Genomic DNA, 24,501 nt, shown 5'->3' on the forward strand with positions numbered 1-24,501 from the left:
CAACATACAAGGAGTGCAGTGGCAGAATGAGATTTAACACCACTGAAAAAACCAAAAACCAAGAAGGGATTTTATGCCCTATGATATTTTTGAGAACAATAAGTCATCATTTAAGAAGAAACTGCCTGGGAGAAAATACGAAAACTAGCAGATAGGACAAAAGGAAAAGGCATTTTCAGCTTTTCAAGTGCCACCTAGTATATGAAAAGTCTTTTGAGCATGTTCTGTCATTTATAACTTGATCTGAGTAATAAAAATCGAATTTGTTTATTCATTATTGTGAATTTTGTTAACAAATGCATGTATTCTTTGTGTAGGTCTCTCCTTACTGGGCTTTTTGCCCCGTCTTCGGGAACCATAGAGGTTTACGGCAGAGACATGCAGACAAACATTGAGAACGTTCGCAGGGAGCTAGGAGTCTGCATGCAGTATGACGTCCTGTTTGATCACATGACCACCAAGGAGCACCTGCTGCTGTATGGACAGATCAAGGCCCCACACTGGTCAGACAGAGAACTGCATGAACAAGTCCGCACGTGAGTGACCAGAGCAGGAAGCTTGATATGCTCAGTGTATAAAAGGACGCTCTGTTTTAAGGATGATACCTTGGTGATATATTTTACCTGTTACAAGGATTCTCTTTGCAAGCTGTTTTATATGTACATCACTAAACTCCGTCCTTTGCTCAGTTAAAGGCATGGCCCTCAAATAAAAAGAAAATATGTGCAGAGGTTACGAGACTTTCATAAGAAATAATTGCCAGTGCTTCACACGAGTGAAAGGTTATACAGGGGTAATTTGAAAATCAGTAATGGCTATATAGTGTATTTCCAAGTCTGCAGTAAAAAAAAAAAAAATTGCATCCCTGTTGTCGTTGAATTGCGCTCTTATTTTAGTGTTTTAGAGCTGTCAAATATACCATGTGCATCTGCAGGAAAACATGAGCAGAATACCATAAAACTCTGAGTTTTAAGTCGCTTCATGTGACTTTTTCTAGATGGTCTTATATGAGCAGAATAGTAGTGAATTTAAAGGCAAGAACAGTTTCTCTCTCCTGGTTTCAGGAAATCTGAAACCCCTGCTGAGTAACTGATAGAAGTGATTGAACTACAACCCACAAACTGGGTTGTAATGCATTGAAAAAAAAAAAGTTAGCATGTGCTCCATCCTAAATGCTTTTCATCGACTTTGCTCCCAGGATCCTAGAGGACACGGGGATGTATGCTCACAGACACAAGCGGGTGGGCACCCTATCAGGCGGCATGAAGCGCAAGCTGTCAATCTCCATCGCCTTAATAGGGGGCTCTCGCGTGGTGGTTCTGGATGAACCCACTACAGGAGTCGATCCCTGCTCCAGGCGCAACATCTGGGACATTGTAATCCAGCACAAGAAAAGTAAGTCTGACAGGCACACTCAAACACTGAACGCTGAAATAACATCCCCATGAAGATTTTTTTATCACAGGAAATCTGAGACCTGCACATATGCAGTCTCGGTTGGCCAACTCTAACTTGACATGTCTGTATAAATCGCTGGTTTTTGTAGTTTTATTAATGCGCATCCTCATTTCTCCTTCCTGGATGGTGACAAACGGCAGGTGCAGTGAAAATATCTCACTTGTCTGAGTTACACTGACTCAGTTTGTTTTTGAATACAATTTAAGAACTGGTTGATTGCTTTTAAAGCCCTTTAATACCCACCTGTGTACCCTTAAATAACTCATATACTAAATTGTGTGTGTATATATATATATATATATATATTTATTTATTTATTTATTTTTTTCTTTTCTTTTTTTTAAATCTGTTGTATTTGTCTATCCTAGTCTTTGAGGGAAACACCAGAAAGCCATACTCGTTTGAAGCACATTGTAGCTCTATTTTCTAACACAGTACGTATGTGTGTAGCTCATACCTTTTTAAAACTACCCTTAAAGTCCAATGTAAAATCTCTGTAGTACATAAAAAAAATAATTGCACTGCATTTGTGCATTGTTAGTATTAAAAATGTACAGACAACCGAAAGTCTCACACTAGGGTTTTTCCTCTGAACACGCACCCTCCTATCTGTTTTCTAAGAAACACGGTGGGCAACAAGCTGTGAACCTGCAGGTTGCAGCTCACTGCAGGACTTTTCTCTGCTTTGTTTTGTGAATGGACTTTAGCGAAGCATAATTTTAATATAAATGAGGAGGTATTTTTAGGCTCTCTTAGCAGATGTTTCTGGAAAATATCATGTAATTGGCGTCATCTCAGACGTTTGGGAGATTTTAGTGCCAGAAAAATCTGTTTCAAAATAAATCTTCCACATCTCTTGCTGTTTCTGTGCCCGTTTCTATGATGTGTTTGCATGATAGAGCTTGCGTTTGGATTTGTCTTTGCAATATTTGCTTTTTAGCTTGTTTATTTGGAGTTGCTGAAGCCATAAAAGTAAGACAAAGCTTTACAGACTAGCTTAGTTGGTAAATATAATCTTACAGATTCTGTTTCGTAATTTTCACCTCCATTTTACATTTGTGTAAGATTTACCTGTTAAAGAAGAGTGTAATATTGCATGTGTAATTTTTTTTTTATATGTGTGCCCTCTCAGACCGCACAATCATCATGTCCACCCACCACCTGGACGAAGCAGAAGTGCTGAGTGACCGCATCGCCTTCCTGGAGAATGGAGGATTAAAATGCTGTGGATCTCCATTCTACTTGAAAGAAAAGCTAGGCCAAGGCTACAAACTTACCCTCACCAAAAAGGTAATCATTTAATCGCCCTGTCAGTCGAAGCAATAAAGACTCATGCTTACAGCAGCTTTTTTCCACAACATGAAATTTTAATGAAAATCTACTTCCACTTATTTATTTTTTAGTGAAATATGCTTTTCCAGCAGACAACTGGTTCTAAAAATGAGAGAACAGCAGCTTTCCTCTGATGCATTTTACTCAGAATGTTTCTTAGCAGAGTGGCATCTTGCAAAGTAAATGGTCATCACAGGCGTAACATTTCACCAAAAGCTTTTATGAAGGAGCTGGACTGCTTGTGTAAAACCAAACCCAGGGTTTTATCTTTTCCCAGATGACATGTTGCGATAGGTCAATTTGTATCAGATATATTAAAAAAGGGCCACATGAACTATGTTAAGACACACAGAAATGATGCCTTCTCATGGATAAATAACGATCTGATTTTGTATATTTTGATCAAACCTGATGTTTCTGTCAGTATTCTGTACTTTAAGAAAAGTGTCCTCTACGATGATAGTCAGCCATTTCAGCAATCTAAAGCAGAAACCATCAGACAGTGTGAGGAAAAAAAGTGATTTTTTCCAAGTTTATCTCAGCTTTGCTTAGTCATATCACTTGTAACTTATGTAAAAAAAACCTGAAAAGCAGGAACAGTGTGTTATATGTTAGATAGTGTAGTGTAGGTAAGTAAGATTTCACTTTCCTAATCTTTTCTACTTGCAGGTGCAAAACACAGAAAATAAACAGATTGACAGCGCTGAAGTTAAAGCCTTTGTCCAAGCCCATGTACCTGAAGCACAACTGAAAGAAGCCCAGGGCAATGATTTGGTCTACTCACTGCCACCCTTCAACTCATCCAACGCCTCCTCATACCGCTCTCTGCTTACTGCACTGGACTCCAACCTGGATGCTCTACAGTTGGGGGGTTATGGTATCTCTGACACCACACTAGAGGAGGTAAGCTCTCACACTGATGCCGAGTTACATTTAAACTTAATCATACTAACATATCTGCCAGCATATCATAAACCCTAAAAAAAATAGGGTTATCATATACAGATACTATATATGTTTTTTTATATATATTTGCAGGTGTTCCTCCAACTGACTCATGGACAGACAGAAGCTAAAGCTGAGGATGGCCTCCCATCTGTATCAGAGACGGTTTCCGACAATATATCCATCGACAGCTTGTCTTTAGACGACAGTGACAGCAGCACAAGCTTCAGCGACAGGATCAGTGAGTTCACTGTTTGTTTGTTTTTGTTGTTGTTGTTGGTTTGTTTGTTTTTGTTAACCAATTGCTGTCATCTTCTTTTTGTAAAAAAAAAAAAGCCGCTAAACTGATACCTCTGACAAAAAACAACGAAACAAAAAAACACTGATAAAAAACAGTACATACTACAACGTCAAGACAAGGAAAATTAAATGACAGAAGTTTTATAGTCAAAAAAGTTAAATTCTGTTAATATTCAACAGTATCTTTAATCATACAGAAGAAAACAAGAGACTGAAAATACAAAGAGAATAGATGGTTGAACTTTATAATTAACATAACATTTATTCAGCATCACACACCTTTAGACCTCAGAGTTAACACTTGTCACTTCCAGCAGTCATGCATGTATTAAAGTGAAATAAGAGATTACTATAAAAGCTTTGGTTACACTTTAAATATAAACACCACCAGCTCCAACAAGACAAATTCTCACAAATTAACTGGATTGATTTCTTAAAGGTGGCCACATATGGAGCAAAGTCTCTGCTTTTCAAAACATTGCGTTTTTACCCGAGCTTGTTATTTTAAATTTGACGTTTTCATAGACAACCTAAAATATTTTGCCAATACTCTGCTAAGCTTGTTCTACAACTTCTACAACTGGAGCAGTCTTCTTGATGGATTGCACTGTCATTTTTTGTGTCTGCATGGTAGCCTTTAGCTTTACTGTCTTTAAAAGACAACAAAGGCTTCATAAAAGTACTAAGATAGCAAGTGAATTTGCCCCAAAATCATTCTCTCCTCGCTCTGCTCTCCTTTTGTGTGTTTCAGACCTTACCAGTTCATCCACAGTGACCGGCATGGCTCTGGCCTGGCAGCAAATGTCAGCCATCCTGATCAAGAGATTCCACCACAGCCGCAGAGACTGGAAGGGCCTGATTTCCCAAATCCTGCTTCCTGTTCTGTTTGTAGTGTTTGCTATGAGCCTGGGGTCTATCAAAAGCGACGTGCAGCACTATCCTGAGCTACAGCTCAGCCCTGCGCTCTACAAGATCGGACCAAGCTACTCCTTCTTCAGGTCAGTACCTGCAGAAGTGAAAATACAGATAAACCATAAAAAGAGACAAAACAGAAGTTAATTAGGCAAATAAGTGTGCTTCTATGTAACATGTTTGAAATATTTGAGAATATCTCAGGAAGTTAGTTTTTGAGTTAGCAACAAATAAACACAGAAGAGTGAAAATTCTACTGGAAAAGAGGAAAGTAGTTTTATGATTTGCCAAAGTAGCAATATAAAACAAGCCCACACTTTTGGACATTGTATCTGGGGAACCATATAAATCACATAAGCCACAGGGCTACAGACAACTATCATCATAACAGATGTTGGTAATCACTTCCTGAACTGAATGGTTGATACACCACCTTACTCGACGGGTTCACTGGGGTCTGCATCATTTGCAGGAGGCATGCCACACTTGTTATAAAAGGATTTTGATTTGATTCTGTAGTTTGTTGAAGGGCATGTGGACCTTAAAATGCGAGAGCACAAGAGACTATGTGAGGGTAAGAGATGTTTGCGATGAAGACGGCTACAATGTGAGATCAAAGGAAGAGAGATTAGGAGTGTCAGGAGATTGCAAGATGTCTTCATCCTCCCGATCTGCTGTTGTTTGATCAAGGAGATATGTAGCAAGAGAGAAAATGCTGAGGTGCCAAACTGTATCAGAGACCGTATGGATGCTCCTCCCAGTCCTCTTTAGTTTGCTATACAAAAGGGATTGAAAATGATAATTAATTATTCATCTCAGAAACAGTGTTTTTTTCGCAGTGCAGAAGAAGGTTATAGGTAGTTTAGGGTCAGAGATGCTTCAGCGTTTCAACATTTTTGGAACTTTCCCGGAACACTGTGTTTTCTTAGTTTTTTCTAAGAGTGATGCAAATGTAATATGATTTTTATTTATGAGGCTACTTGTGTGCGTTTTAAGGCAAGGAATGGTAAATAAAACAAATCTACTTAAATTTAAAGTGACAAGTCAAATGTCCTCATTCTTTCTCTAGTTGCTCAGAGAAGCCATTCTAATGGTTACATTAGTAACCATTAGTTAAATGCTGTTGATCCTTAGCCCTCAAATCATCACATAAATTAAGTAAAATCTGGCTGGCTGGCTATCAGTTTTAGCAGTCTGCTTAGTGGATGCTCATGAAATAAACCTTTGTGTCTGTTATATCCTCTTATTGTAACATATCTGGCGTTCCCGAGTCAAGGCTAACACTTTTCTGATTCTACAGCAACCAGAATCCCAACTCACAGCGTCTGGCAGACACCATGATGTCATTCCCTGGGATGGACACCACCTGTCTTGACAAGCCTGATAACCTGTAAGTAATTATACTACTAATGACATCTTTTTTGTTTGTTTTTATCAGTGACATGCTGATTCCTGTACTTGCTTTCTCTATGTATTTAAGCCTTTGTCAAATGTACAGCGTTTTTATATTTCACTTCATCCAAGTCTCTTTCCATCTTTATTTTACAAGGCTTTCCTCTCTGCAATTCCTGTCGCTGTCTCTGGTCTCTCTCCTGTCCCTCCACTCTTAATTTCTCTGCTGCTCTGCTCAGTGCATGTGGCTGAAAGCCTGCAGCAGGACTCTGCGATGTGAGAGCATCATCTGTATTCCGTAAACACCCCGTGTTTATAGGGAAGATTTTCCCCTTGCAGGCACTCAAATCAATGTTGGCACTCATGAACCAGACCTCAGAGGCATTTTAAAATTCTCAGGAAAATAAAAAAAGAGAGTGAGAGAAAGAGAAGGGACAGAGAGAGCGAGAGAGAGAGAGACCCTGTCATGGAAAAAGAGGCTGCATGTCTGCTCATCATGTCCAGTAATTACAGCAGGACAATGACTGATTACTGTATTTACATTTTTTTTTTACATACCGGTATATAGAAAATATATTGCATCATCCTCTGATTATGATCATTGTTACTTGTGTGTGTTAGAAATCTAAAGTAACAGGTGTGTATGCAAATAATATTGCTGCAACCTGTTTTTGATCTGCACAGAGCGTCCCTGAAAGCATTTGGCAGAGAGCAAAATGCGTGGGAGTTGAACATCAGCCCACACAAACAGAAATTTCACACAATATGATATTACAGCACACATTAACAGCTTTGAAAACTGTTATCAAAGGAAAGATTTAGATCCTGATCTCACAAAAATCATGTAAGTCTACAGCTACTTCATAAACGGTTTTAGATTTTACAGTTTTCTTTCTTTTAGCGGGCCATCATATCTCCTCACTTTCAAAATATTTTCTGGGGTGTGTCTAGGGAGAGTGTTGTGGTATGTACCGCTCACTGCAAACTCACTTCATTTCACTTGGTGAAACTTTTTCCTCTTTTTCAGTGACTGCACAAGAAACACAAACAAGTGGAGCTCCAGTGGAAACACCACGAAAGGATTCAACATCTGCAAATGCACTCGGAAAGAACAGGTGAGACTAGGTCACCGAGAACAGTGCGATTGAGTGATTCTCTGTGTTCTCACTTGTGTGTTTGTGTGTGTGTGTGTCAGCACATAAACGTGTTTCCTGTGCTCATGTTTTTTTGAAAAAGGGAAGATATTTATTTATCTTTTCTTTGCACTGCAGATTTGTGACAAAGACAACTACCAGCCCCCCCATACGGAGATCCCTTCATCTCAGATTGTTTATGATCTGAATGGCATCAATGTGGAGAACTACCTAGTGGCTACAGCCAATGACTTCATAAGGAACAGGTGAATGGAGCCAATATATCCATGTGGTTAATGAAGCCACAGTGAGACTTTTATACATGCCTCACTGATAATTTACTGTACCCTGTGTTGCAGTCAAAGTATTCTCTGATTAAATGAGCCGAATTAAGCAATGTCCAAGTACATTCAAATTTCAGCATACTGTGGCATATTGCTCAGAATTTTAAATCATATTTCATAACATTACATCATTAAAATGAGCTACGATAGTTAGGAATCATTTGCAAATCTTTTCGTTCATTTCATTTTTTTTATTAATTCAGAGGAGACGATTGACCTAAATGAAATTCCAGAATTCTGCAAGCAGTCTCTGAAATAAAGTTTGTTAGTCATCTGGGAGGCTTTAAATGGTCTTCACAGTATTCAGTTGCATGGAATGACTGGTGTTTTACCAAAGAAAGATGTGCAGAAATCTAATTAATTATGAAAACTAGTTAGTAAGTGCCTAAAAGTATAGTTTTCCTGATTTCTCAGCTTGACACAAATTGGTTTCTAGCACCTTGTTGATAATGGTAATCATACTTATAATTTGGGCTTGGGTGCTTTTACCCTGAAATGGTTCTCTCATCTGCATATGTTGAAAATTTACTCTTGATTAAAAGCAAAACAACCAAGTGAAAATCACAGTGCGTTACATCGAGTTTCTCAGTATCAAGCAAAGCTCCTTGTTTTAGTCAATGTTTTGTTTTTCCAGGTACGGTGGTTTTGCTTTTGGCATGCCACTCCCAGCGGACTTAAAAATGGACATCACAACAGTGCCCAAAAACCGTACGCTGTCTAAGGTAACGTTCTCCCACTGCTTCCCTGCCCCTTTTCTTATTATCAGATTAATTGCCGTACTGATTATTGTCAAGAGTTAAAACCTGATGTCTTAACCAAACGTGTTTACTCAGTGCATGGAAATGGAGCTGAATTGTTACACCATCATTTTCATCATAAATATGCTTTACTGCAGGAATTGTGCCAGCGTAGATGAAGACGTCTGCCTTCTTTGTGTTATTAAAGTGTTTTTGTTGTTTTAATATATAGTATACCTACATTTCCTGATCTCTAGTGTTGTGAATGTTGTTCGTTTTTATGCATGTCTGTGTTTTTGCTTGTGTAGGTCTGGTTCAACCCTGAGGGTCACCACACAATGCCAGCATACTTAAACAGCCTCAACAACTTCATCCTACGCTCCAATCTGCCAGCAGACAAGGATCCACGCAAATATGGTAAGCTAGAATTGGTGAAGAAAAAAAAGTAAAAGTCTTAGTACACATGTTTGAGATGTCACTTCAACTGATGGGGGATTCTGTACAAAGAAATGCATTAATAACAAACATCAGTTTTATCTAACTTTTGGAATACTGAAATGGATTTTGGCCACAGCTTACTCTTATTTGTAATGTGATTAAAGTGAGTTTTAGAAAATGTACCGTATATGTATGTTATGTTATGTTATGCCTTCAGGCACAAAACACTGGTTATTGCAAAGATAGGGTAAGGCAGAGATTGAAAAAGACATGACTGCACAGGAGAGAGGCACATCAGTATTAGAAAGCTGCCCCTCACTGATAGCCCGGTGCATTTTGTATACTAAACATACAGTAAAGAAAGCTGTAAACAGTGTGTTTACTCATGGTTCATTTCACTGGATTAAAGCCAGGGGGTGCTGTGTGTCCTTACGCTCACATCACTATGCATGGTGAATACTGATGAGTGCCACTCACTGGGGAGATCTGCTAAAGAGAAACGAGGCTGGCCCACGTTTTCAGTACTGTTTCAGCTTCTGAGTATTATCCTGACCATCTGCCTGCAGGCAGGAGTACACAGTCATGCACTCATACACAAATGCATATATAGAATTGTTCATAAAAACATGTATGAATAGCAGAACGGGCACACACACACATTTATTCCCCAGTGGATGATAAAAGTGCTTGAGGGTAAAGTGTAACCATTTAAATGTTACCTGCAAACTCAAAGCGGTGGCAGGGGTTGTCCGGGGTGGAGATCCAGGGAGATTACTTTTCAAGGTGACTGCTTTATCTGTTAAAAATTATATCCTAGCCTTTGCATTGTGTACTACAGTTTAATTTTGGGGTTGGGCCCCATTGGATGTTTGCATCAAACCAATTTTTCAACTCACTCTTGCAGGATTTCTGACTACAATTACCCACTGGTGCATTTGTACAAAAACACTACTGTCCAGATCATAAACTCAGATTACTCTTACCTGCAACTGTGTTGTTTATTTCAAGTTTTTCCTCACCCATCCCCCAGAAATCATTGATTTTCTCACCTGCCTAATAGTCCACCTTTAGAAGATTTGATTTGAAAACACATGCTCAGCTTGAGTCTCTTAGAACTAAACATAGTATAGATAATCAATTTCTTTAGTTTAGCCGGTTGAACTACACGTCAAACATGAACAGTTGCTTTTTAGGTTTTGGGACTTCTTTTAGAAAAGAAATGGCACAAATTCAAAGGCTCAGGTTCTCTAAAATGGGGGTATTTGCCCATTTTCAAACCACTATGACAACATAAATAATATCTCTGCATATAAATATACTTATTAGTAAAACTCTTCCTAATTATCATTGCAAATGCACAAACCAGGTATGGGAACATTTGAATTCAGTGCAGTCGTCTTGTAGTATCAGTAATTACAGATGTTTTAGGCAGTGGTACTAATCAATTTCATCAAAGTTGTCTTGAGTAATGCTAATCCCGCAGCCTGCTTTGGGGCTTCTGTGCTGTAGGTGAACTCACAGTCCTATTTCAGGAAATGCAAAATATGTAGGGCTACAGTTCATGTCTCTGAGCATCTCAAAGACCCAGAAAAATGATAAAGAAAATTCAATTTCCTTTGTGCGCACTGGCAAATGAAACCATCTTCCGCTATATTTTTCAATTGACTGTGTCCTAGGCTAAGAGAATATCATTGCTCATTTGCTTCCTGTGCTGAAAAATAGCTTGCATGCTGTTGTTTTTCTTTTGCTAACACAGTACTCTGTTTCTTTCTGTTACAGCCATTTCAGTTTACAGTCAACCCTATTTTGGACGGGCGGATGATGAAGATATAGTGTAAGGGTCATGCTTAAAATTCTTCTGCAGAATTGACTGCTAGTGCATTACTAGACAAATAATCTTAGAAAAATAGATCTGTATTTGCATCTTAATCTGTGAAAATGTTCCCTAATTAATCATGTGTTTATGTGTTTGGGGGGTTTTTTGTTTTGTTTTTTTACATCTAATTCAAGATGGATTCAGGGCAAAGATGTACATGACAAAATTATTTATACATATTTGATTTTCTAAATTGATTTCCTTAAGCTTACAGTATTGATCAGAGTCCCAATTTAATGAATGTTTTGGAATGAATATTTCGGTAAAGGTGGAAAAGAGATTTAGTTTAAATGGATGTGTGCACATGTTCCAGAGGAGCAAATCAAATACATCATTTTGAGAGTGGATTGGACTGACCTTGTGTTCTCTCTAGAGCCTTATTACTACTAAGCATCTTACTGGCAATTTTAGAGTTATTGGTCAGTTTTTCCACATATGTCACATTTATGTTCAGTGTCTGTGTAAAACTTTAATAGGTGTAGTCTGCTGAGATGCTGTAGCAGCTGAATGGGTGATATTAGGCTTCCTTACTAGATGTATTGATTTGCCCTGAGCTGTGTTAAAGATACAGCAGACTTATTACTCTAAATGTCTTGATTCTCACAATATAGTAGCTTTGCCCATGAGAGAAAATCTAAGGCTATGCTGGCTGTCTTGATAACAAGCCTGCTCTGTAGCTGTCGCTCCTGACTATCCTCTGTAGTTAGTGCTGCCCTGAAACGCCCACCACATGTCCCTTTCTGTTGTTCTCACTCCTTCTCACTCAGACACTCTGCCAGCTTCATCTTCATCCTCTTTTCAGCTTCGTGCAGTTCATTGTGTTTAGTTTGAGGTGTTGTGCCCCAGTTGCGTGCAGGGTAGGCGAGAGAGCACTGGAGATGAACAGGTACTGGCTTGGCATCAAGAAAGTTTAAATGAACACGCTGAGTAGAAGACGAACTGAGGGGATCAAAGCTTCAACTGGATTTCTGGGGTCTAATCTGGACAATAGGCTCTGCAGTCTCACAGAAACACCCTTGGCATGCTGACTGTACAGTGTGAAGTTGTTCTCTGCGTGAAGTGATCTGTTTCTCTTGCTGTTATCTTGTCAAAGATGATTCGCAAGCATCTCTTTTTCTTTCACAAAGCTGTTTGTTATTAATGGGATTCCATTCATTGTGAGATTCCTCAGTAGTTCAAATGAGTCACGTCCCAGTAGGGAATAATATGATAATTCTGGTTAAAATGAGCTAGTATTTTCAGAAAATACATATGAACGCCAGTTTATATTCACTCTTCTGCACCGTTTGTTGTTGCTATTGTAGTAGTTTTAATTCAAAAGAACAGAACAAAAAAATAAAAACACAACACAATAAATACATGGCCCAGTAACATGATAAGTGCATTATTCATGATAACTCAATGGTTAATGGTATTTAATCACATCACCTGGATGATCTTTTCTTCACAGTGTCCAGGGAGTGCTTCACATCCTTGTGGCTCTGTGCGTGCTCACAGGCTTCTCAATTACAACAGCCAGTTTTGCCCTCTATGAAGTCACTGAGCACCAAAAAGGGTCCAAGAGGCTTCAGCACATTGCTGGCATCAGCGAGTCCTTCTACTGGATTGTAAACTTCATCTATGACATGGTAACGTCGTATTTCTTTAATTGGTTACAATATTGAAAACCATGTGTTCAACTTAATTTCATCCATATATCTTTTTCAAAAGTTATTAAACAAAGTGACTTTCTGTTGCTGCATTGTGCCCCACCTTTTTCCATAGGTCATCTATTTGGTCCCCGTAGCTGCGACCGTTGTTGTGATTGCTGCCTTCCAGATTCCAGCATTTACAGAACGCCAAAATTTGGGTGCCGTCACTCTCCTCCTGGTGCTCTTTGGGTCAGTAACTTTGAAAAAAAAGTAGATTCACTAATTGTAGTCACATTGTAGTTGTACTGGAGTGTATATTGTTGACAAAAATGTATTTGATAATGAACCAGTCCTTCGTGTGGCTGAAAATTTTGAAGGACAATCTTTTAGAGATTGTTCTCTCTACAGTAGCTATACTACTTGATTGTTTTCCATTATGAAAGCAAACATTTATTTTATTTTAACTTAATTTGGGTATCATTCTGTCATATAATATTTTAATACTTACTAATGGCTAAAGTCAGAGCACATGATAGTGTCACAAAATATGGATGCAACACAATAGCAAAGTAGCAGTTAGACAAGCAGTCAGATTGAAAGGTTTAGTGCAGGTAATATTTGCTACCACTTCATAAAGAGGGAAATTAAAGAGACTTCTAATGGCCTAAATGTTCACTTGGATAATGGTCTGTACTGTAATGACTGCTTATGCCACTTTTAGTTGCAATATACAGTATTGTGCAGGAAAAAATGCTGTAAACAAAGAATGCTTTCAAAAATGGAAGTTTAATAATCTTTTATTTTCATCAATCAACAAAATGCAGTGAATGGACAAGAGAAATCTAAGTCAAATCTATATCTGGTGTGACCACCCTTTGCCTTCAAAATAGCATCAATTCTTCTAGGTACACTTGCACACAGTTTTTGAAGGATCTCGGCTAGTTGGTTGTTCCAAACATCTTGGGGAACTAAACAGAGATCTTCTGTGGATGTAGGCGTCCTCACATCTTTCTGTATCTTCATGTACTCCCAGACATATTTGATGATGTTGAGATCAGAGCACTGCGGGGACCATACCATCACTTCCAGTACTTCTTGTTCTTCTTTGTGCTGAAGATAGTTCTTAATGATTTCTAAATGGGGTCATCGTCCTGCTGCAGGATACATTTGTGGCCAGTAAACAATCATTTATATTTCTGAAAACATTCTTTGTTTCCAGCATTTTTTCACACCTGCCTAAAACTTTTGCACAGTACTGTAACTATTTTTACTTACCTCTGAGTTTATTTTCAACCTGAACCACACTGAATGATGGACATGTTTATAAAAAATGTTTTAAGGGAACCGCATCAAATCTGTCATAGAGATGGTGAATGTGTTGTTCTGGCTGTTGCCCTGCTGAGACAACAGCAGGAAGTGTGTGAAGTTTCCAGAAGCATCTGCACTGCTCTAAACCAAACCTATTCATTGAATGGTGCTTTATGCTTGCAGCAGGCCCATCACCCTCAACATGAACCCAGCTCATCCAAGGAGTCAAACAGGGAAAATACTGATTCATTCAAATGCACAATACATTTCTTGCAGAGGACTTTCCAAAGTCAAGCAATCATTGAAAGGTTTATACATTTTCAAAAGCCTATCTCCACACATGCACTGCAATTCTGTGCCAGTAGGTTGGATTTACAGCGCAGAGCATAAGGACGAGCAAATGCTGCAAAAAAGTTTATTGTGAATTTCTCGCTAAGACAGATGGCAGTAGGACTGCAATGCTAATGGAAAATCACTACTAACGTGTTTATCCCATTCAAGGCAAAGACACCAGAGAGGGAGAAAGGGAGGAATCAGGAAGCAACAGGGCTTATGGCAATAACAGAATGACTTAGTATGAGACAGAGGTTAGCTATAATCTCGAAATACAAAGGTTTCAGTTCAGTCTGACAAAGAGATTTAGATTTGGGGATGGTATCAAAACCCCTGATGTGTCATGTTTCGCCTCATCTGAATTACTGGGATTATTTACATCAATCCCCGAGCTGCTGCTGAGGTTTACACTCTTGTGTTTGCCGTTGTTGTTTGGAGGCCTAGTCCTGAGCCCTAGATTTTAGAAAGCCAAGTCAGGACTCTGCTTCTCATTTATCAGACAGATGTCTCCTTCCCAAGCAATGAGTAATCACAGTGCTCCATCTGTCAGGCTGCACCCACCTGGTCTGGTGTTCAGCCTTCTTGCTTCTGTTCCTTGTCATGGCTTGGCACCCACACTTGCCTACCAAGCACTTTTTTTGGGCAAAGCATGCAGATGCTTTGTCTCTGTCTGGCTCTATCTGTTTGTGTCTGTCTGTTTCATTTCCCACACTGCTCTTTTTTTTTTTTTCATTTCTTTCTCCCTTCCTTCTCTTACTCTCTGTATTGCTGACCCAGACTTACCAATCAAATGGACAAACAGATTATGCGAGGGAATATAGGGAGAAGTCATTTATCTTCCTCTATTTTGGCTTCATGACTGAATGTTTACCCTCATTGTAGCATGGTATATTCCACCTTCTCTTTTCAGTATTCTTTGCTGGCTTCTTTTTCTTAAGGCTCATAGCTACTCTGTCTGGCTCTCTTCAGACAAGCCTATATTTTAGAAGGTGCATTTGTAAGCAAAACTGCACAATTTCTCTATTAATTTTATGTTATAACCTTCTGACTGTTTTCTGTATTTCAAACCAACCCAACCATGTTACCGCAGCTTTGAAGTGCATCTGTGGAGTTATTTTTTTAAGTTTAAAATGCGATTATTCTGTCATCTCAGGTTTTCCACCTTCCCATGGATGTATCTGTTTGCCGGGATCTTCAGGGATGCAGAGATGGCCTTTATCAGCTACGTGTGCATCAACCTCTTCATCAGTGTCAACACCATCTTGACCACCTGCATCCTCTACTTTCTGGGTCAAATATCAATGCATAATCCTGAGGTAAGATTAACTGTAAGAATCAGGGGGAAACTTAGAAAACATACCTTGCTTGTCCATTGACAGGAGAGTGAAGAATTCAAGATGAGCTCAGTTAAACTCAGTTTCACATCCTCAGATCTTGTCCCCTCTTCTGTGCTTCTCTCCTGTAGGCAATCCAGAAAATCTTCCAGAAGCTGAGCTACGCCTTCCTCATCTTCCCCCAGTTCAGCTTTGGGAATGGGCTGATGGAACTGGCCAGAGGTGACATAGAGGTCCAGATTCTCAGTGGCTATGGAGTCGATGCCTATAAGAACCCATTCTCCACAGAAGCTCTGGGATGGATGTTCATCTCCTCCATCATCCAGGGCCTGGTCTTCTTCACGCTGCGTCTTTTGATCAACAAATCTCTAATGCGCAAAGTCAGGTGAGAAACACAGAAATAATATAAAGGAGAATATACATTCACAGAATCTTTAACTGAGATCAGTTTCATTTGCTTTCTTTAAAGGTAGGATGGACTTGCAAATGCACAAGATGTGTTTTCTGCTAACACTGATAAAGCAGTCTTCTTGTAGCCAAAAATCTGAAAATGAGATGTAATAAATGCAGATAATATGCAACCGGGTGGTTAAATATGCAACAGAGCAACATTAAGTAATTAGAGAAGACAATTGCAAGTAAAATTAGATTTTTTTTATTCTAAGTGGGCCAAGATTTTGGTGATTTTATTTATTTTTATTTTTTTGTGGCAGGGACGGGGGGTGATAAAGCATTTATATTAACTAGAATGCCTTGCACTTATTTAAAAACAAAACAACAACCTTTCTGTATTATAGGCGTCTAATTTGCTACATCAAGACTGTGCCTCAGGCAGCTTATGATGATGATCAGGATGAGGATGTGGTATCTGAGCATCTCAGAGTGGCCAGTGGAGCAGCTAGCTCAGACATACTGCAAGTCAACCGGCTCACAAAGATCTATCAACACCTCACTAAGAAGGTCCACGCTGTCAAGAATCTGTCTGTGGGCATCCCTGCAGGAGAGGTAAGCCTCAGAGGCAGGAGCACAGAATACTAATATAGTAAAGCTGTTCTAAGGCAAGAGGGTAGCAAAATGGGGGGTATTGTGTAATAATGTCTAATCTCTTATGGCAGCAGCATAACTCTATAATTACCCAGAAATCACACAGCCTCTGTTTTGTTATTTCTGAAGAGCTGTACGGTGGTACTAGTCGCTGTGTGCAATGGACTCGTCAAAGATTGCAATTAATTTAAAATACCAACAGCCTACTGTTATTAACACAGCTGAGGATTTGGAGCCACTGTTGGCGGCTATAACAAGCATGTACAATATTGTACATTTTAATATGGACTAAAAAGACGGGCCAGCATTTTCATATTCTTCTGCAGTCAGTAAAAAGTGATCATTTTAAGCTGTCGTTTTAATTTACTCTCAAAGCCTTTATTTTATTTTGACCAATTTCAGTCCAGTCTTTGATCCGAGTCATTTTTATTCTATTACTTCAGATGTCTGGTTGTATGAAAAAGTTTTCTTTGGACACACTTCTTTTTTACATAGTTTTGCAGCACTAAATACTGACCTGGCTAATCTTTAAAGAGCCCAGCTTTACGTCACAATACTGCATAATAGCAAAATGCTTGAAGTTACTAAGAAACTAGTGTTTATTTTTAGTGCTTTGGCTTGCTGGGAGTGAACGGAGCAGGAAAAACTACCACCTTCAAGATGTTGACTGGAGACGTTAGCCCCACTGATGGCACTGCACAGATCAAGGACTGGGATGGGTAAGCTTTATGTAACATGTGAATGTTGCCTAGTGCATGTTTGTATTTAATCTGTTTTTCTTTATTACCCCCTTCTTCCACCGCTGGATTAACTTAGCGGGAATAGTTGTGTTTTTATGACCACTCTTGCATTTTAGCTGCACACTAAAGTGATGCAGAGATGTCAGGATAAGTATGTACACATTCCAGCAAAATAAAGATGACTTATAGAATTAAACATTTACAAGAAAGAATTTCATTTTATTGGTACAGGTGCATAGGTAATTCCAAAATTTAATTACGTAATGCAATCATTCACATATGAGGGATGTTATTAATTTTTTATTGGGGAAAATTTGAATATGATAGTTTTGGGATTTAGAAACTAGCAATTTTATCTTAAAGATGTATCTGAAGAGCTTTCATACAAGTAGCAATGTACAGTCCTGCTGTGTTGTCAGTATATAAAGTGGATATTAGCAAGCTAGATAGCACCCCACAGACAGCAGATCCTCTGAAACACCCTACATGCCTGTCCCACATCATGTGGTGAATGCTGCTTAAGAAAATCTTTCTTTGTGTGTGTTTTCCCCCCAGACATTTGGTAGACATCATGGAGTGCCAGAAACAAGGAATTAACATCGGCTACTGTCCTCAAGTGGATGCACTGGATGATTTGCTCACTGGAGAAGAGCATTTGTACTTCTATGCTCGCATACGTGGCATCTCAAAGTGGGAGACAGACCGGGTAAGGAAGAGCTGCAGACGCAGTGGTGCCTATTGTCACTTTGCCAAGTGACAATAGCATTCAAAAAGTGACACGGGATCTGATATAAATTCAAAGGTGCACTTCCAGCGCAGGACTAGAAGCTGATGCTGCTCCTATGCATACTGAATCAGAAAGTGTGCAGCAATGAATGATGTGTGATGAAAGCTGTAGAATCTGTAGCGAAATGAAAAAGCTTTTGTTGTCAGCTTGCGCAGTCCAAACATCAGAATTGAGCTGATGTAGTATGCATTACTGCGGAAAAATGTATATTTAAATTCTGCTTTTATGACGGGAGAATCTTATTTGACATGCCACTAAAGCCTCAATCTTCTCATTTATCATTCCTGAGACCTAATCAATCTTGCTTCTGTGGTGATTGCTGAGTGTGTCTGCTTATTAGAGGACTCTGCAGAGCAACCAATCAGCACGTGATGTGTGCTCAATATCAATATCCCATCAATATTTCTTTTTTGAAAGACAGAGAAGAACAAAAATAAGCAGCTCTTAGGAGTGTGAAAAATTGTGGAAACTATCATGACAAGCTGTAAGCGCTGTCTGCTTTTTTCTCTTTCTTTGCACCATTTTGAGGTCAGAATGAAGAACAACAAAAACACTGTCTCTGACAGTCTCAGGCATTTTACCAACAGAATTGAGCACGCACATTACCAAGAGTGCTGCACATAGATACACATGCTTACACAGACAGTAAAGCACAGAAATGGATCTGTCTGACACTAATCACCCTCACTGCTGTTGTTACAGCCCCTCCTCTCCGGTCGGTATACTGACAACAATGGTTATAATGGCAACTGCAGCAGCATCAGGCTAATTCTCAAAGCTGAGGTTATATATAGAGTTCCTCTTATGTTGTCTCCTACTGACAGTCCCCTAGCTGTGCATAATGAGACAGGCCTTAATGGGGTCATTTTGCATTGACATGGTTTTGTTGGCTTAATGAGCTGTAACATCAAAGGTGATAGAAAGCAGCTTTTATGAGAGAACATAAAAACATCATATTTTGATTTGAACCTGCTGCATGAGGAATAGTCTATGTTACCAGTCTTTATCATTCACATAACAAAATACTGTGTATTTGTCTAGTATGAAATTGTCTAGTATAAAACTTTTAAAAACAGTGAATGGTAATGAAAACTCTAGACAAAAGGCGAATTGTCTTACAGAGAAACAGCAGAGACTCTATGTGAAGGTATCTATTGCATTAACTTGCTTCATCGATCTGGTTTCCAAATTTGCCAACTAATGGGAAAAAGACTAAAGCCTACCAATGGGAAATCACTTTAAGCTATTTGAAAATGTAGTTGTATTTACAGCACACTATTTTATTTGATTAACAGGGAAGCCTTGAAGAGTTTTAAGTGACTGAAATGTTTATAAGTCATTAAGGGTTTTTGATCCCTGCTGGGTTTAACACACAGGATCAACTGCCATGCACCAAATGGATTATACTGCATCAGCTTCTGCAGCCCCGGGACTGCATAGAGTTTAGATAGAATAAAGTCACAGTGTAAAGTCATCACTGCTGTACAAACATAATTAAATATTCATGGAAGTGGAATAGATAGATACCTTAGTTATTTGTTGTGTGGCTGTACTGGACGAAATGGGAGAAAGCGGTTACACGTGTAACAGGAATATAAAATTGGCAGTAAGAAATAGTATCCACCTTTACCTTTTATCATGTAAATCTATATTTTCCTGTTGTGAAAACAAGTATGTGTAGTTATATATTAGATCTCCACTGAGGGTCTCCAGTTGAGTTCTTTGCATTATCTTAGAGTCTCTACCTTACAATATAAAGCGTCTTGAAGTGACTGCAGTTGTGATTTGGCTGTTAAGGAACAGCAACTGTTTGAAGCTTTATCATGTGGCTGAAGCTAGGAGCAGCATGGTAGTCTATAACACTGTCTCATTTTGCTTTGGGGTGAAGGCAGGGGGTCAAACAGCCACGAGGAGCAATCATTAGACCTATCGACTCCTGTTACATCACTGAAAGACCATTACACATCCCCTGCAATGATTAGCAGTTTACAACAGACGGTGTTTGGACATTTCCATGATCTACATTCAGATATATATAATACATAAAGAGCATACATAACGTAATTTCTTTAGGGATTAATAAAGTATTCTGCTTCTGATATAAACATGGATGGAAAAAGGCAAAGCAAATTTTATTACCTTTAATTATTGTTGTTTTCTATCATTAATCTCGTGCTTATCACTTAGCACGTAAAGTGTCTAAAAAGAAGATTACAGGTGGTAGTCCATGCAGTAATAAATAAATGATTTGCTTTGACCACTGGTGCTGCACCACCAATTAAAAAAGAAAACAGACTGCTAATTAAAAATTATTACAATGTAACCTATCTGTGTAGTCACATTCTGGCTGGGATTAGTGAATGCCAAACTAGAGTCCTCTCACATGTGCTGTTTGTTATTTTGTCCATCCACTTTGTAATCCCCTGCATGTTTCCTCTGTAGCTGGTGAACTACCTACTGAAGAGGCTGCAGCTCAACTACCACAGAAACATCATTACCGACGGTTACAGTTGTGGCACCCGAAGGAAGCTCTCTACAGCGCTGGCTCTCATCGGGAATCCACAAATCCTTCTCCTGGTGAGAACACACCTGTTCACACTGCTGTAGCTGCACATTTAATTTCCTAACAAGTCACCAGACAACAAATATTAAACTAACTCTGCACCGTTCTTCCTGAAATGGTCTTTGAAGGAAAGCAGATATCGATCACTTAGACTTGACAGATCGCATATAGTTAATTAGTCTGCTTACCCAAGCTTACCCGAGGGGTCTTGCCTGTAGCTTTTAAGTTTGTTTGTGCCTATGTCTCCATCAAATCCTCTCTCTCTTTTTCCATCCCTTTTTGTCTTCAGCTATTCCCTTTTCCTCCCCGTGTTTTCTTCAGTAACCAGTGCTCCCTTGTTTGATTTGTCTTCATTTCTCTGTTGTTTGCTCTGCATGCAACACTGGACCTCCCATCCCCATTCCTATTTTGCATTTATATATGTGTTTACTCTCTCTTCTTTGCTGTGCCCTTCCCTCTACTGTATGCACTACGCTGTGTTTGCTACATGCTGCCTTCCATGTTTTCATTTGATGCCTTTATGCTGTTTTGACCATTCCTCTATTCTTGTCTCATTCCTCCGTTATCCACAGGATGAGCCAAGCTCTGGCATGGACCCTCGTACTAAGCGTCACCTATGGAAAATCATCTCTGAGGAAGTGAAAGGAAAGTGTGCTGTGGTTCTCACATCCCACAGGTTAGAAGATATCATGCACCCATTATATGACCTCAGCACAAAGGAGAGATTTGTGCAGAGATGATTAGCATTCTAGGACAAAGCCATTCAATCTTTTTCCCACAGCATACTCTTGATAACAAATGTAATAACATATATATGTGTGTGTGTGTATGTGTATGTGTATGTATATATATATATTTCTGTGTGACAGCTGGCATGGGTAATTACTTTTATCCTAATGGACCTTTGTATGACCTTTTATCTTTCCCTCCTTGTCTCCAAATCTCAGCATGGAGGAATGTGAGGCACTGTGCAGTCGTCTTGCCATCATGGTGAAAGGTCAGTTCCGATGCCTGGGCTCCCTGCAGCACATTAAGAACAGGTTAGTGACCTCTCCTCATCCTACAACCCTGCCATTACTGCTCTCCACACCCTGTCTCCACTGCCTCTCTTTCTTGCCCCCCATGGTCCTTTGTGCAGTTGAATGCTCAATTTAATTTGTAAGAACAGTGCCCTCCACCACACACACACACGCACGCACACACACACACACGCACACACACACGCACGCACACACACACACTCTCTCTCACTCCACCACCAGAGCCCCATGCCTCAGACATGTAAGAACTCTGCTTTGTTCATAAAATCTCCCTTGTGCAGGTTTGGCAATGGGTTCACTGTGAAGATGTACTTGGCTGAGGCCTCTTGTGACGTAGGGAAAATCACTAGCTTCATGCAGCGCAGATTCCCCAGCACTTATCTCAAGGTGAGTTATCCAGAGCAGTCAAGAGTACTTGGTAAAAAAAGGACTCTTGACTACTTTCTGTGCATATTTTTAAATATACACTATAAACTCTAAAGTACACGAGGCATTAATGATCAACTGATAATTAATAAGGCAAGATACTCTTAAATTATGAGCCTTTTTTGGGTATTATTTCCATCCTTTATTATTTGCCTAACAAACTAATATAATAAATCCACAGATGCAGTGATTGTGACAAATCCTGGCAGTATTCCAAGGTCTTTTAGATCGTTTATGTTTCTGGTATATAATTATATATAACAGATGGATATATAAATATGGCTATATTTGTCAGTGTTTAAGGCAAACGTGTTAGCAAACAGTTGCTTATTTACACATCCAGCAGACATGAATCAGCATAAGCACTAATTTGGTGTCATGTTTCTGTCTGCCTCACTCTTCACCAACTCCTGAGGGAATGTGGGAGTGAACCAAAATAGCAAAGTTGTTGCCCGTGAAAGCGCTAAATCAGTCATTTAAGCATGGGGTTACCTTCCGAGCTGGGTGATCATTTTGTGTATTTGTCACTGTGATTAACCGTGTTCCCTGTACACGTTTGAATCAGTGTTAATATGATAATAATGATCAGTGCACCATTAAAGAATCTATAAAAAATGAACTTTGTCTGATACCTCGCTGCCCATGTGGACTTTTCTTCATTATAATGCTGACTTGCTCAGCTAAGAATAGAAGGAAACTCATTATATAAGAACCTGCTGTGCCCAGAGCCCTTACCAAAAGTACAGTGCGTATACAGTATTTAAAAAAAAAATGTAGATTTTCTACCCCCAAAATAATGTTTGCAGCATTGTAAGATTAAGAAGGATTTTATTTTCTTCATACAAGTGCAAGAATCAAATTATAGTTAAAGAAGAACGAGCACTTTCTTTTAACTTTTTACCTCACATTTGGCATCCTTTTCCAACACACAGGACCAGCACTCGGCTGTGGTGGAGTACCACGTCCCATTTGCTCCTGGAGGTTTGGCTGACATCTTCGACCAGCTGGAGTCCAACAAGACTGCTCTGCAGATCAAGCACTTCTCTGTGAGCCAGACCACACTGGATGAGGTGAGAAAAAAAAGAGACAACATAAACTGAGAGAGGGGAAGAACTAGTGTGAGGTTTTTGTAGGTGTGGGTTGATGGTGGCAAGGGACAGAAAAAAGCGACGGGGAGTGAGAGAAGAAGAGAGGTGGGAAAAGAAGCAGGGACACAAGAAAGCTGAGTGGGAGTGAAAGACAGAGAAAGAGAAAGTTTAAAAGAGGCAGAGGGAAACTGACAGAGGGGAGGCCTGAGGGAAAATAAATGGAATATGAGTTAGGGTGAGAATCCAAGAGCTTTATATGCAGCCAGTGCTGATACTCTTCAACCACTTTACCCCTTTGAGGCTTGGGGATTGGAACATACTATAGGCAGAAGACAGGACAGGAGGGGTGGGGGGGTTGGGAAACGGACCAGCCAAAATTAAGCAGGTCAGAGAAAAATAATTGCCTTTCATATTGACATGGCTCTTACATTATTGCTGAACCTTCACAGGTCTTCATCAATTTCGCCATGGGAAAGATCGGCATGGAAACCATACCAATTGACGCCGAAGATGAAGATGAAGTACAAGCATAGAGCTGACTGCCATCTTTAGTGTGTGTCCATTCACACTAAATCTGACCTTAATATAGTAGAAAATGTGACTTAAATGTTTGTGGGTTCTTTTTAGGAATATTATTTTTTAGTCACTTGACTGTGAATATGAAGGTTAAATTACACTTTTTTTCTTACCAAATCAAACTGTTGATGAAAAGCATAAGAATACATGGCCAGTCTGCATACACGAGTAGATGAAGTGAATAATTACTCTTCTACATAACACTGTTTGCATGTTCACTTTGAATCATTCAGGTAACATTATATATGACGTTTACTTTAATTATGTAGTCTGTTAATTTCTCTCTGTGGCTAGGGTTCTTTTTACCTACCTACCTTTACCTAGAATATTAGACCATAGCTAATAAAATATTTAGAATGATTTTTAATTAAGGTCATTGGTGGCAAACCATCACTATACAACATCATAACATACTCATTTAATAAATATATAACACAAACAAAAAGTAATGTATTTTTTTATGTGAACTATATATAATTCTGCTCCTGAGATGAAATTTTGCCCTGTACCTGTGCATGTGCAATGACAATAAAGTTGAATTCTATTCTATTCTATTCTATTTTAAATTTGACAAAAGAAAATATTGACACTGAGAGCTTAATATGCACTTTCCCCTCACTCATTAACACTTTCTCCAAGGGTATATGTAACTTCTGGAATGACTGTACTGAATATTTAATAGACTTTTTTGCCTATGGACCTGCTCCATGTGGTATTAACTGCATCAAGCCTATTTTTTTATAATTTAATAAAGCTATTTTTCA

The 24,501-nt window shown here is 39.1% G+C and overlaps 1 protein-coding gene across 3 annotated transcripts in view; it reads left to right on the top strand.

Annotated features, from left to right (window-relative positions):
• Positions 1–24,501, top strand: part of abca12 (ATP-binding cassette, sub-family A (ABC1), member 12) — a 59,731-nt gene extending 35,230 nt beyond the window's left edge. For all 3 annotated transcript variants that reach the window (XM_085383486.1, XM_085383485.1, XM_085383487.1), the window contains exons 47-71: positions 318–536; positions 1,199–1,395; positions 2,591–2,748; positions 3,460–3,693; positions 3,829–3,976; positions 4,787–5,033; positions 6,248–6,337; positions 7,367–7,454; positions 7,611–7,738; positions 8,451–8,538; positions 8,862–8,970; positions 10,771–10,825; positions 12,318–12,495; positions 12,632–12,747; positions 15,293–15,455; positions 15,605–15,858; positions 16,271–16,478; positions 17,127–17,236; positions 17,813–17,963; positions 20,487–20,621; positions 21,180–21,283; positions 21,555–21,647; positions 21,929–22,034; positions 23,006–23,143; positions 23,611–24,501. In XM_085383486.1, the coding sequence (XP_085239612.1) occupies positions 318–536; positions 1,199–1,395; positions 2,591–2,748; positions 3,460–3,693; positions 3,829–3,976; positions 4,787–5,033; positions 6,248–6,337; positions 7,367–7,454; positions 7,611–7,738; positions 8,451–8,538; positions 8,862–8,970; positions 10,771–10,825; positions 12,318–12,495; positions 12,632–12,747; positions 15,293–15,455; positions 15,605–15,858; positions 16,271–16,478; positions 17,127–17,236; positions 17,813–17,963; positions 20,487–20,621; positions 21,180–21,283; positions 21,555–21,647; positions 21,929–22,034; positions 23,006–23,143; positions 23,611–23,694 (3,601 nt within the window). In that variant the 3' untranslated portion in view covers positions 23,695–24,501. The remainder of the gene's footprint in view (positions 1–317; positions 537–1,198; positions 1,396–2,590; positions 2,749–3,459; positions 3,694–3,828; positions 3,977–4,786; positions 5,034–6,247; positions 6,338–7,366; positions 7,455–7,610; positions 7,739–8,450; positions 8,539–8,861; positions 8,971–10,770; positions 10,826–12,317; positions 12,496–12,631; positions 12,748–15,292; positions 15,456–15,604; positions 15,859–16,270; positions 16,479–17,126; positions 17,237–17,812; positions 17,964–20,486; positions 20,622–21,179; positions 21,284–21,554; positions 21,648–21,928; positions 22,035–23,005; positions 23,144–23,610) is intronic.

Source organism: Rhamphochromis longiceps, linkage group LG16 (genome assembly GCF_057381845.1).
Source record: "Rhamphochromis longiceps isolate RC_006_pf linkage group LG16, R_longiceps_female_GT1.1, whole genome shotgun sequence".
NCBI classification, from domain to species: Eukaryota; Metazoa; Chordata; class Actinopteri; order Cichliformes; family Cichlidae; genus Rhamphochromis; species Rhamphochromis longiceps.